This window comes from Pinus tabuliformis, chromosome J, assembly GCF_031772625.1.
Source record: "Pinus tabuliformis cultivar Carrire ecotype Pingquan chromosome J, CPIR1, whole genome shotgun sequence".
NCBI classification, from domain to species: Eukaryota; Viridiplantae; Streptophyta; class Pinopsida; order Pinales; family Pinaceae; genus Pinus; species Pinus tabuliformis.
In genome coordinates, this window is record NC_142295.1 from 1,638,185,467 (window position 1) to 1,638,199,659 (window position 14,193).

At 37.7% G+C, this 14,193-nt stretch overlaps 1 protein-coding gene and 1 long non-coding RNA gene across 2 annotated transcripts in view; both read left to right on the forward strand.

Moving 5' to 3' along the window:
* The window catches only part of PSB29 (photosystem II reaction center PSB29 protein), a 188,338-nt gene extending 177,224 nt beyond the window's left edge, over window positions 1-11,114 (forward strand). Inside the window, exons 4-5 of the mRNA XM_089379847.1 lie at window positions 3,932-4,047; window positions 10,725-11,114. Of these exons, the coding sequence (XP_089235973.1) occupies window positions 3,932-4,047; window positions 10,725-10,806 (198 nt within the window). The 3' untranslated portion in view covers window positions 10,807-11,114. The remainder of the gene's footprint in view (window positions 1-3,931; window positions 4,048-10,724) is intronic.
* Window positions 4,352-9,206, forward strand: LOC149233795 (uncharacterized). Its single transcript, XR_016248248.1, has 2 exons — window positions 4,352-8,978; window positions 9,081-9,206. It is a non-coding gene; the product is annotated as an uncharacterized LOC149233795 (long non-coding RNA).
* Window positions 11,115-14,193: the final 3,079 nt, after the last annotated feature.

Genomic DNA, 14,193 nt, shown 5'->3' on the forward strand with positions numbered 1-14,193 from the left:
CTCAAGAAAACTTTTCCTTTACTAAAGACTACATCATAGCCTTTATCTTCTAGCATAGCAACAGACACAAGATTCTTTTTCAAACTTGGTACATACTTAACAGCAGATAGGGTGAGAGGAGCACCATGCTCCCTCTGAAACACAACTGTACCTTCACCTGAGACACAGTACTTTCCATCATCGCCCATCTCGATCCGCATCTGGAGATCCTTCTCCTCCAATGTACTGAAAAGATTCTTGTCACCCGACATGTGGAAAGAAGCTCCACTGTCTAGGTACCAAACACATCCCACCATGGATGAAACCATGCATGCGATAAGCGAGAAATCTAGCTCAAACTATGAAGCTAATGCATCACCATCAGATCCCTTTGAGGAACCATTCTTAGATTTCTTCTGTGGACAATTCATAGCATAATGGCCCACTTCATGATAGTGAAAGCATCGCACCTTCGACTTGTCAACCTTCTTCCCACCATGAGAAGATTTGGATTGGGATGCCTTCCCTTTCCCTTTCTTAGCTTTACTCGCTAAAGCTAGATTTTCTTCATCATCTTGTTTTGATGAAGATCCATCCCTGGTGCTTCGCCTTATCTCCTCCTGCATCAGATCCGACCAAAGTCGTTCCCAATCTGGCAGTTTCTCTCTTCCATTAACCGAGTCCTGGTAGCTATGCCAGCTCTTAGGAAGACCGAGGAGTGCAAGACTCACCATGTCATCATCAGCTGTCACGACCCCTACGCTTGCAAGCTCATCCCTGCAAGTGGTGAGCTTGTTCAGGAACATAGAGATTGTGTCACCCTTTTCGCACTTGATCTTTCGAAGTTTATCTTTCAGCACCAACTTCCTCTGATTGCTGCTATTCTGATAAAGATCTTTCAATGTTTTCCACATCGAAAATGGAGTCTCCTTCCCATGGAGGCTCGAGACAATGTGATCTCGAACTCTCTCCAGGATGATTCTCCTTGCTCTAGCCACACACTTTTTCCATTCCGCCAGTTGAGTAGTATCAGTCGGCTTTTGGACTTCTTGATCAATGAAGTCCTTTAGGTTGTTATCTTCTAATACTGCCTCCATGCGATCCTTCCAGGCTATATAATTCCAACTGCCATCAAGGGCATATTTGAGTCTTAAACCACTAAACGCCATCGGTGAAATAGATGTGATAAGAATTCAATTCAATATTTAGAAACCAAACTTCGAACTTCTCCTACTTGTATACTGTTCTTCCTTGATCACCTTTGTTCCGATACCATGTAGAAATTCCCACTGTAGATCACCTGGTAATGCAATGTACTAAAGCAAAACACTTGATCTACTTCTACAAACAATTTAGTGGAAGCTTAATCGAACATGAGCAACATCAAGCATGAACAAATATAACTGAGAGTGAGAATTAATCAACCATAACACAGAAGATATATCACTGGGGAAAGCACCATCCTAAAACCCCACTCTGTATTATCATACAAGTGGAAATCTTGTTCAAGTTACAAAAAGAATCAAATCTCAAGCTAGCCTGCTCTCTCTGCAATCAAACAATATAGCTCACAGACTGAATAGACATAGTATATGTCTTCCTCAAGCTCCTCCAAACCTCCTATTTCCTTGCGTTGTTTTGATTGGGATCCAATGATATCACATGTGTGAATTGGCCTCATCACTCACTGTAACCTCAGGTCCAACTGCGCTATCCTCAAGGAATAATATTCCTTATGCATGCAAGGAATATTCACCAAGGAATATCCTAGCAACTGATAGTACACTGTCCCTCCATCTGATCTCAACTGGGTCTCTGACTGAACTGACATGCATGAGTTATCAACTTATCCATGAGTGAATCTTGAGTTATCTGAAATACAGTAGTTACATGCATGCAAGCATTAACTAACTGAACTCTCATTAATTTAACAACCGGTTAAATTAATCTAACTGGACTTGACTCAGTTAACTGAGCCAACTAATTACAACTCAATATTACAACTCACTCTTATCTCTTTAACTGATGGATAGATCCCTCAAATAAAGGAGAAACTGTTGTATGTCCTCACATAGACTTCATGTTCATAATTCCTTAACTAATTAACTCAAGATGAATTAATTAATCAATTTACAAACAGCTATTAACATCAAATTCGAATTTTACTTCCTATGTTTAGTCCAGGGACTGACTAAAATATGAAGGGATCCTGAAATGCTATTTTTAGAAAAGCTATTTTTAGCACTTTCACTTTTCACCCATTGTTGCTAAGATCCACAATGGCTGAACTGCTATTTATAGCCTGGCTATTTATAGCAGTGCTATTTTTAGCATTTCTTGTTGCAAATCTCAACAAAAACATTGCAAAACAACTTAATCATTGACATTCAATAGGTTCAAAGAACTAGAAGAAAGCATAATTGTACCAAATCACATACTTTCCAAGAGATTAATTGCATTACGGTGAATCATAGGTGACAGGCTGCCATGGACCTCCTTACTTGCAGTGGAGGTAGTGGTCTAAAGTTGAGGATGGAAAAATGAAGAGCTCTCTGCTGCTACAAAACTGCCGAGAGAACACTTTGTAACCCTTGCCTCATCTCTCAAATTTGCTTATCTAGAAGCTCATTCGAAGGGAATCAATTCACCCTTACTATTGGTGGATGAAAGCAAGAAAAACATGCCAAATTCTGTTATCCTCTGCAAGGCTGCCAACTCAATTTGCTGCTGCTTTGTCAGTCTTTTCTTTGCTGTTTCAATCATTTTTCTAGCCTTTAGTGCTGTTGTTTTATCCCCTAATATGTTGGCAGCTTTCAAAGATATTTTTCAGGCTTAAAATTATCATTTAGAACATCAATCAACGACTAAAAGAGGTTGATCTACTCCTTTTTATAGGCAAGATAGGATTAGAATGTTCTTAATGCAAACAAAGTTGGGAAATACATTATACATTTAATCATATAAATTTTATGGAGCCATGCTGCAGCTTTTGAAATTTCTGATTTCTATAATGTGCTTTTAAGGCAAGTGAAATGTACAGTTTGGACCTTTAATGCATTATCATTCTGTATCTCTTTCTTTCACTCATGATGCTATTGAAGATTGTTGTCAGTAAAATGAAGTCCTGCAACCTAGCAAACCATCAACCATGCTCTTGCTTGTTGAATCTCGCTAATGAACTCTTACCCTTGTCTTTCATTTCCTTAAGCTTCTGAAAATTGAAAACCCTCTGAAGTTGCTATGTTTTGCAGAAAAGTCAAGTCTTTGTTCTATTTGACTACTTGCTATTTTAGAGAATTGAAGGTTTTGGAGTCCCAGCTTCTCATTTGCTTTAAGGGGGAACTTTTGATAGTTTTTAACAGTACCAAATGTTCATTTACATTAGGCTGCCCTTGAGCAGTATTTCATATCGATTTGAATTTTGCTTGTAGAAAACCAAATTATGATAAATAAAATACTGAGTGTAGCTGATAGGTAAGTGAAGGCTTTCCCACCTCTTGAAATTGGCTTTGTAGTTATCTGTCTAGTTACCGTGAAATCAAAACCTGTGTTTCCAAGTTACTAGAAGAATTCTTGTGTAGTATTTTGGTTGGTCCAGAAACTATCTGCCGGGTACTTTCTCTCTATTTTACTGCTTATTTACTAACATTGTTCAAAATGATGTGCCTTTCTATGTTCAATTTTTATTCTATAGAATGTGGTCATAGTTCTTTCGATTTTTACTTTTATTATATTCCTTGTTGTATGTTCAGGTCTTCTAAGTTTATATATATATATATATATGTATATATATATGAATGGTGGCTTAAAAATAAATTTTAAGTTTTCCAGTCTCTATCTTGCTATTAATGTATCACACTTTATGCTCAATGGGGAAACCTTGTAGCGGCACTTTTTGTCATCATTTCCTTGTAAAGGTAATCTTTCCCTAACCAGTTTCACCGTGTGGCAGTTATGTGCAGCCTTAAATATAAGCAAGCCCGGTGTAGACAGAGACCTTGATATCTATAGAAACATCCTTTCAAAACTGGTGCAGTCAAAGGAGCTTTTGAAAGAATATGTTGAAAGGTACAGCACATATTGCTTTATTTTTGTTGATTCATTGCATGTTTCTGCTAGATAATTACATTAAAGGCTACAAAAAGTGATGTCTGCTTGATTGCTGTATGTATATGTGGTGTGCATGTGCATTTGTGTGTGCTATATCTGCAATTCTACACATGATGTTATGCTTCTAGGTCTCCTGCTTAAAACATCATTTGCAGGAAATAACATATGAATCTATGATGAGCTAAATCCAACCCCCACACCCCGCTTCCCCCCCCCCCCCCCCCCCCGCGCCCCCTCCCCCTCCCCCCCCCCCTCTCTTTCTCTCTCATGTATGAATCATAGGATAGTAACAGCAAAAGACAGACTTTTATCAGAGATCTGATTTCATAATAATAGCTACACCTTGCTGAAGGACAGGCTATGCATCTATCACTAGGGTACCTGCTGCTCCAATGACTTTTATAATATTCTTTCCTTTGTGCAGTCTCAAGCAGTTGGAACCAGCTGCAACCAGAATTTCTACCTGCCAGCTGTCAATTAACGATAACTACTACTTTATAAATTGAAGTGCTAATCCCAATTGTTATTATGGCTCCATGTTTAGACTCAGTTATTGCCATCCTTTCATATGTGCAATCACACAAGAGAGACACTGTAGGATATATTTAGATAACATGGAGATGCATCTTTATCATGTCTAAGGGCATGTGATCTTTGGGATCCAAAACTGTTTGCATAGAGAGACCTTTCTTTAGGGATGCTTCCTAATTGTTAACTAGTTATAAATAGCAAATACTACTTCATAAATCAAAATCCTAATCCTAGTTGTTTTTAAATATGATCTCCATATTTAGACTCTATTACTGCCTTTTCTTCTATACATTCACGCAAGGCAAAGGTCGGGCACATATTTACTTAGCCGATACATGCATCTTATTCACTTCTAAGGGCATAGGATGTATGAGATAGTAAGCTGTTTATGTAGAAAGACCTGCCTTTAAGGAACAATTATTATGGCATCCAATCCTGTGATGGGGACATGATATTATACTTAACCATAAATATCCTGAATCCCCAATTAACCATGAAACTGGAAATATCAAGTGAAAGTCAGCAAGATGCAATGAAGGAACATTTTAATTATTAACCATATTTGAGAAAGAGCAATCTTCAAGCCACTTCAAGGGAGCAACTTCTATGTACTAGACAACAATATTCAAGATATCCCTTAAGTACATACGCCAAGCTTTATAAAGAGGGAAGGAGGTGAACATGCATTCCCTCATGATGACATATGGAGGGGAACATGCATGATGGCACGTGGAGAGGGAAAACCTTATTACCAACAAGAGTGTCAGGTAGAAGAATTGAAGGTGTTAATAAGAGAGCGAGCTTAAAGAGAAGTAGGTGAGGGATAATACCATATGCCCCACTCATGTTGTTGTTTTTCCATGATACTGGAGTCTAGGTTTGAATCTTACAACCACTAACGCTACCAATCCAAGTATCACAACAAATAACTTTGCACAACGGAACAATAAATAGTAGTAAATAAATGCGTGCACAAATATAGACAACTTTTTACAATTTTCAATAACCCAACTTCATTATATTAACAAACTGTAATACAACTGTCTAGGGCTCCCGTACCAGGGATAATGGCCCTCATACATCCACTGATACAAGACTACAACTGGGACTTGGTGTCAACAACTATGACAACCAAACTGCCCAAACAAGATACACTGACCATTTGGCTGATGTAGTGTGCTCTCTTAGCTTCCCTCGTTCGTACCCTAAACACACCTGCCTGGTTCTTTGGCTCCCGATCTACAGCAACTCCAACCTGCCTCTATCAATGAACCAACTCCATTAGGTCACTGAACACGGCTTCAACTGCTCTCTAGCTGATCGTTAATCCTTCAATGCATCAACACATTGAGACTCCTATCAAGTTGTTCACAACTCCATTTGTGAACAACTCTCAACTGCCCACTACTGCTCCTCAGCTCCTTTGGGACTTCTTGCCCAACTAGCTGCTCCTTAGTCCTTCAAGGACAAAACTCTTAGGGACTTTCTTCCCACTAGTGTCTTCCTGTGCTGCCCGATGAAGACACTCCTTAGGGCATGGAGGCTGCCACCTATCACTGTCAAACACCCTTCTCCAACAATGAACTTGGGCTGATGTGATCTGCTCCCTTGACCTCCTTTCTTCGTCCTTCAAGAATCAGTCCTGAGCTCACCAAATTTTGCCTCTTCTAGCAGACCCAAAGTCCTTCTTAAATCTGTACTTAGGGCTTGGAGCAAGCCACTACATCCCTCCTAACTCCTGTTCTTTTGGCTGCTCCAGTAACCATCCACTAGCAAATCATCAACTCAAGAAGATGACATACCTTGCCCTGCAACCTTCTGCTGCTCCTCTTGACTTAGGCACATGTCCAAATACTGATGATGAATGTGCTCTAAGGATGTTCAATCACTGTCCAAACTAGGACTGTCAACCTCCTAGCAAACCATCAACTTAGAGAGCATTTACCTCTGATTAAGGGCACCTTCTTCCAGCTGTCTGCAACTAGGTCTGAGCACAATTGTCTTGAAGTTTTTCGGCCTGGTTAGGGCACCAGACCAGCCCTCAACCAGTCCTCAAAACAGCCTCCAATCTCTGCATTCTCTCTTCCACAGGATCTTTCCTGACAGCGCTGTTACTCCAGTGTATTGCGGCCTTATTTCCAGCTGTTCCAACTAAGGTTCAGCACCTAAACAAGGGTCCGTCCTACCTGTAGCAGATCAGAATAACTTCGGCCCTGTTCAGGTAAGGAGATCACCCAATAGTATGCCCAGAATTGCCCTTAAACTCCACGGCCAGCCTTCTGATTCACTCGGACCTGCAATGGATATAGAACAGACCTAAAATAATCCCAAAACCTCCATGTCCTTGTCCTCTCTCCTGAGCTGTTGCTGCCTCACTTCAGATGCTCTCACATATGATATGTTTGCACTTGGGTTGATCCCTTCTAACCAAAACGAGTTCCTTTATTTATATGTTTCATGGGTGGCACAACTAGCCCTCTTCTAGGGCTGTCCTAAACCAAGGCTGACCTGATTTTTGTGCCACTTTTCCCACACATAATCTTCAAAAATTATTTTCTCCATTTCTACTAACCCAATTTTGGTGTTCTTTGCAGCCCCTCATTCCTTTTAGGGTCTACCACAATCTCCAAGGTTCAAACCATTGAAACTCCTCATGGATTTGGCCCCACACCATTGGGTGCAAAACCCCAAGCTTGGGTTCTAAGCCCACAAAGCACATTTGTGTGCCCATTCCTCCACAGTCCAAACCCACTAGCCTAGGGTTTGGAGTACCTCTCAAGCTATCAATCTCAACACATGTACATTATTGAATAATGAATAAGTAACATTCTGAGGAAGATATATTATATACTTACTCCTTTGAAAAGATTTTTCCTGAAAAACTTTCTAATGAAGAAGTCCATTATGCACAAATGTAAGCTTGACGACTAAGAGACAATGCACTACAATGATTAGAGTTACTGAGGTGAGACACCAGCTTAGAAAATTTCCAACAACTGCCAAGGGTTGTACTGACATTTCCAACAAATGCCCTATGTGAAGTCAAAGGAGGTCTCGTAGTAGATGGCATAGAGCAAGGAAGTACCTGTGATGGACACTTTTTGGTTTCTGTTGTGGTAAATGAAAGTTTGGCGGCTTCTTTGTCGTCTTCTAAATTTGATTCTGGATTTGCTGCCAGACTGGATTTTCATCAATTCCTTCATCTTTGGTAGGAGGAAAACTGGATTTTTGTTTCAACCTTTCTTCATGCTTGCAACAAGGGTGAATATATAATTCCTGTCATTTTTCTTTTTGACCTCCAAGTTGTCATCTTGTAGTGGTGTATGGACCATGTTGTGGTGTTCACTTTTTTTTTTGTAGGATGGCTAAAGTTCTCATATTGAGTGAGAATGGTATGAGTTTATATTAAAATGGTTCCCATGCATGGTACTGCAATCCTTCAATGTCGACCTTTTTATCACTAGATGTGTTATGCCAGAGGATCTTTTCAGTTGATTGCGTAGTTTTGTCAAAATTGCATTCCAAGTTATAGATCAACTTGGGTTGTTCATCCATCTTTAAAACATGTTCAACTTTGAAAAGTGGTGAAGCACATGACACTTTAACAAATTAATTCACATCCCACACTTGGAATCCTTGAATCCAGTTGATGGGGGCCTTTGGCCTTATCCCAAAACGTTTTTTATTTAGTGATGAGTAGCAAAAAGCGGTATGCTTGCTCTTGGGACGTGCGGGATTGGATTGTATTCCTTTTTCTTCCAATATAACCAATCATGGCATGGCCAAATCTTTAACTTGGCCAGAGAAAACCAACAACGATTTTTTTTGCAAGGTCTTATAGAATACAACTTTAGACCCCACAAAACAGGCCACTCTTTAGCCCCGGAATACCAGAGAAATTTTGATCTTTTAAAATGGGCAATACAAGTTTCTGTCGTTTTTTTTTCCTTTTTTTTCGTAAATTTTTCTCTTTACTTCTTTTTTTTGGTATTCTCTTCTGACTTTCTTATAATAATAATAATAATAATAATAACAACAACTCAAAATGCATAAGGATTTGCATCTTAGGCCAGATGAAAAAAATACTGAAATAAAGAAGGGTATCTGCTTGGAAAATTTCAGATTGATCTGTCAACTTTTATGTTTTGGTATGACTCCCAAGCTACTAAAAAATGCTGTAATATCGATGAACTTAGACCTTCTGCAGAAAGAAAAACTGCTCCAGGTGATGTTATCCATCTTCTGGTGAAAATTCAGACTGATCAGAGCACTGTGATTTTTGCATGCATTCCAATTCTGTATGGAGGCTGAATTTGGGTCTTCTGGAGAAAGAAATACTTCTGAGATGAAGATATATTGTACGGTGAAATTTCAGGCCAATCCAAAAACTTTTAGTTTTTCATGTTTCCCAAGGCTCTAGGAAACGGCTTTATGGATACTGACGACAGAAAATTTTGCAGAAGAAGAAATTGATCATATTACTGAGGTCTACGTCCAGGATTTTTTTTTAGCACGATTCCAGTATTTTGACGCTCCAAATTATTTGTTATGGGAGCTCCAAGAGCACCGGAAGCTAACGTGCCACGGTACGGGTACTTGGTAATTGATTCAAGTAGAGTATGACACTAGTTGAAACAGGAGATGGGGTATGTCACGACTCACGAGTACATATATCAAACTTTATATATACAACAATATGTGGGAAAAAACCACCGAAATTGATGAAAATCATAATTTTTTTTTTTTTTTTTAGCTTCAAATCATTCCGATTTTTCACCATTTGTCAATTGATATTTATGATTCAACATTGAACATTGACATTCCCTCCCTTTCGAGGCATTGAGCATTGACATTCCCTCCCTTTCCAGGCATTGAACATTGACAATCCTTCCCTTTCCAGACATGGTGTGGGATTGAGAAACTATAAAGTCTGAAACTTGAAGAAACTGAAATGTGGATGCATGGGGGTGAAGAATGCCAATAATGAGGAATCACTGGCTAGAACACAAATTTCATGAAGTATAAACAAGGAATAATGCCCTACTTTCTCTCTTCTTTGTGGTCGATCTCTTCCAAGCTCACATTGCTAAACTGAAAATGCAAACTTGAGCATGATATCAGGGTTTAACGGTCTAAAAGGAGCCAACACAGTTGTTTAGGGTTTCCAGACATGGTGTGGAATTGAGAAACTATAAAGTCTGAAACTTGAAGAAACTGAAATGTGGATGCATGGGGGTGAAGAATGCCAATAATGATGAAGGATGCTTAATGAGGAACCACTGGTTAGAACACACAAATTTCATGAAGTATAAACAAGGAATAATGCCCTACTTTCTGTCTTCTTTGTGGTTGATCTCTTCCAAGCTCACATTGCTAAACTGAAAATGCAAACTTGAGCATGATATCAGGGTTTAACGGTCTAAAAGGGGCCAACACTGTTGTTTAGGGTTTCCTGTTAACCCATCGTAAACACAACCTTACTGTCACTGGGACTTTTTAGGTATCAAAATATATTTTTCCATGCTAAAATCAGTGTCAACATACATGAAATCAAGGTAATACTCGGAATTCATCGAAAGTACACGGAGTTGTTGCAGGGTATGGTTGGAACATCACGGTACGAGTACAGGTGCGTTTTCCAATATGTGGGTATGAGTACGAAGAATCTGATCCCCAAGAATGATATCCATGCTACTTAGATTGGAATTTTTCATATGAATCTGAAAATCATTGTTGCATTGGAAGAAAAGACCCAAATTGCATTAAAAAGTAAATTTAAGAATTTGGACACCTTGGTTACTTAAAACCCTTTGGATAAAAATGCTTTGATAGGACAGTCTGATTCAGTTATTCCACGTGTACAGATCTCGCATCCACCATTAACCATGGAACTAGAAATGTCAATTACAATTTGACAAGATGCAATTGAAGCACTATTACTATGAAACTCCTTTCCTACATCAAAGTCTCCCTTAAAAGAAGTTTTTAAATATGAAATCTCATTCCCTGTGATTGAATTTTAGATCCATTTTCAATTTAAATGGATTTACAAGTCTCTTCCCTAAATCTTTATTCAAATTAATATTGCTGTTCTGAACTTGCAGAGAAAAGAAAAAGAGAGCGGAAAGAGAAACAACCCAGAAATCTAGCGAGGCCGTTGCAAAAATGGAAAGCATCCACTTATAACATTTATTCTGTAAAGTTTCGTCATTTTATTTGTTATGGTTTTAGCCTTGTATAAGCTTTCGGTTCCTTTATTACCTTCTTTAGTTTAGCTGCATGCATTTGATAGCTTTCTTCAGATGCTTTCTTGTAGAAATCAGATGAATCATTACTTCTATGGGTAAGTAGTAATGGCAAGTCTTTTATAAGACCAAGAAAACATTCCTTCCCATTCTTAGATTCTAAGTGATCTTGGAATTTATTGTTTATATAGATGAAAAGAGATAGGTTTGAGAGCCTATAATTTAAGGGATTAGTTTAATTGTTTGTTATTGTTGTTGGCGGATGTTTGGTTATTTCTGTGTTCATAGCTACCTAGTTTGCATCTCTAATGCACGCATTAGTCTATGCTAATGGATTTATTAAATATGAATGTAAGGAAATATTTCTTAAGTTTCTTTATAAAGAGTTTTTTGGTAAAAAAAATTAAGCATGTCTTATTGTGAAAGAAGAAGATTTGAAAATGATAAGATATGATCTTTTTTATTTTAAATCACTATTTTTTTAAAAATATAATTTACATCAAAATCTATAGTTAAATTTGACTTGAGCTCTATTTTTTGAGTTATATTTGAAAAGCCAATAATGTAATTTTTTGAATTTTGTTTTCACAATATACAATTTCATACCAATTAAGAAGATTTGTGAAGGAATGCGTTTTCTATCCTCAAGTCCAATATGAAAATTTAACATTTAACTAGGAATTATTAGCATAAACCATATATTGAGTTGAGGATAAAAGAACGTATATCATATTTTAGAATAAGCTTAAAGTGATTTAAAGGGTTGTTTGATGAGTATATATGTATTTATAAATTTATATAAAATAAATTAATTGGAAATTTTATAGCCAACTTTTTTAGAGATAGGGGGTTGTCAGGAATACAATAATGAATTTGCTAAGATTTGTTTTTAGTAAAACATAGTAATAAGAATGAATATGTGTGTATATGATTTACTTAAATTGTTAATAGTTGTTTGGTCAATTATTAAAAGTGATGTGTTAATGTGGCCTCCACTATGGTTTATGTTTCAATGATGTTTCAATGATGGTACACTGTAAAGGCATTAAAGAGATTTTGGACTTGTGCGCTTAAATGGATTTAAATATTTGTTGGATGAACATATCTACATTTATAGCATTTATGCTACACATTGACTTTTAAATTGTATAGTCATAATTCTTAAACATAAGGGGGTTGTCAAACAAACAATAATGAATTCGTTAAGATGACTTGTTTTAAGGATAGGAAAATGAATGTGTGTATTCCCAAAGACAATAATACAAACAAATGTGTGTATTAGTGACTTAAATTTTTAATGATGGTTTGGTCAATTAGTTAAAGTTGATTTTTATGGAATTTCTCAATTGATAATTATATCCATTGATTCTTAAACCAATTTATCATTAAGTAATTATACAAGCAAATCTTCAACAGTAAAAAAATAATGATATTAGACAACCAAACATGAGACAAAAATTTATCTTGGGAAAAACCCAACAACCTTTTCTTAGAGAATTTACCCATTTCAACAACAGAGACAATATGATTTCCCAGTCAAAAACAAAGTCAAACTAAACAACACTCAAACCCAAGTCAACCCTGGTCTAACAAAGACAAATTTGGCCTTTTGACATTTCGGCCTCCTGAAATTTTGGTTTGCTTCAGATTCGTCGTTGTAGCTCTGCCTTAGATTTTGTCCTATTTCTACCTCATATCATGCCCCAAACTTATGCTTGTTGTGATTGGAATTCTGCCCAATGGAGGAGGTCAGATGACCTTTATATAGTGATCAAAGGAGCCTGAATGGACACACCCCTTGGGCTGGGCTAACTTGAACAGATTGGGGCTGACTTTACATTTGGAGGCAAAATTCAAAATTCAAAATTAAAATTTTCTTTCTTTTGAAATATAATTCATATTTGTCATTTCCTTTTATTTGGAGGGCTAAGACAAATTATGAAGACTGACCTTAGGTACAAAAATCCAACACTCCTTTAGCTAGGGAGGTATTCATAATGACTTCCTTGGATGTTCTCTTGTTGAAAGTTTCTTTATTCCAAGAAAAGGTTGAATGAGCTTTGCTGTGTTGATGAATCCATCCACCTCATGTTCAACACCAAAACCATGAGGAAAGCATCCTTGCATCAACATCAAAGGAGGAACTAGTCACCCACTAGTCCTAAGGTCACCAAGTCAACAAGTCATCACTTGGAGACATGACAGGAACCCCACTTGACCCATGGTGAAATGCGGGGCCCATATGTCATTTCCACATGTTGTCACATGCCATTGAATGGTAAATACCTACTTGATGTTATAAGGCACAAGCTCAACCCACTAGCCAAACCTCATGACAATATGGTTAGAACCCCACTGACCTGGGGAGCAATCCAGGCCTTGATGCTAGCATGGCCAATCTCTCCAACCATAAACCATGGTTTCTAGGTGAAACCCCATGATCTAAGGGAGCAATCAAGGCCTTTTTGCTTATAGGGCCAATCTCTCCAACCATAAACCATGGTTTCTTGGTCAAACTCCATGACCTAAGAGAGCAATCCAAGCCTTGATGCTTATAGGGAAAATCTCCTCAGCCAAACTCCATGGCTTTTAGGTCAAACCCTGTGACCAAGGGAGTAATCTCTGCCCATTGCTGCTACAACATCAATACTCCTTTTAACAAAGGGAAACATTATTAATCACTCTAAGCTTGTCTTTGAAGTACGCCAACTTCATCCAGGGATAGTGAGAATGTGAGAAACCAACTTTAAACATAGAAATACATAGGACCTTCATTGCTCATTTTATACCATGTGCTATGACTTGTCATCATGATCGTTTCTTGAACTTTATCAAACAATATTGAAGCTGCCCTGCTTCAAAATTGTCCAAACAAACTGCAATATATTCAATCTAATCTGCTAAATCCAACTATTGTACTTTATCATATGAAACATATCTCAATCACTAGTACCATATTGTTACCTCAACACGTGTTGTGCCACATGCCTTGGCTCAACTATAAATTGACCAAATGGAATCTATCACAACAATTGTTTTCAACCATTCCAATGCTAAAACAAATCCCGTTGAGACAAACCAAGCTGCTCCCTTTGCCACTTAGCTTCATCAAATTGGATACCATGGGAATGGCCATGGTCTTGTTGTCTATCATGCAAATCTTTGAAGGATTGTAACAATTTACCTACTTTTTGACCAAGGAAGATCACATCTGGCTTCTGCCACACTTCTAGTCCCAAAAAGTAATGCATCTAACCAAGATCCTTCATCTCAAACTTAGAAGTTAATTCTCTTTGTCTTGACTACTCTCTACCATGGTGGTAAGTTC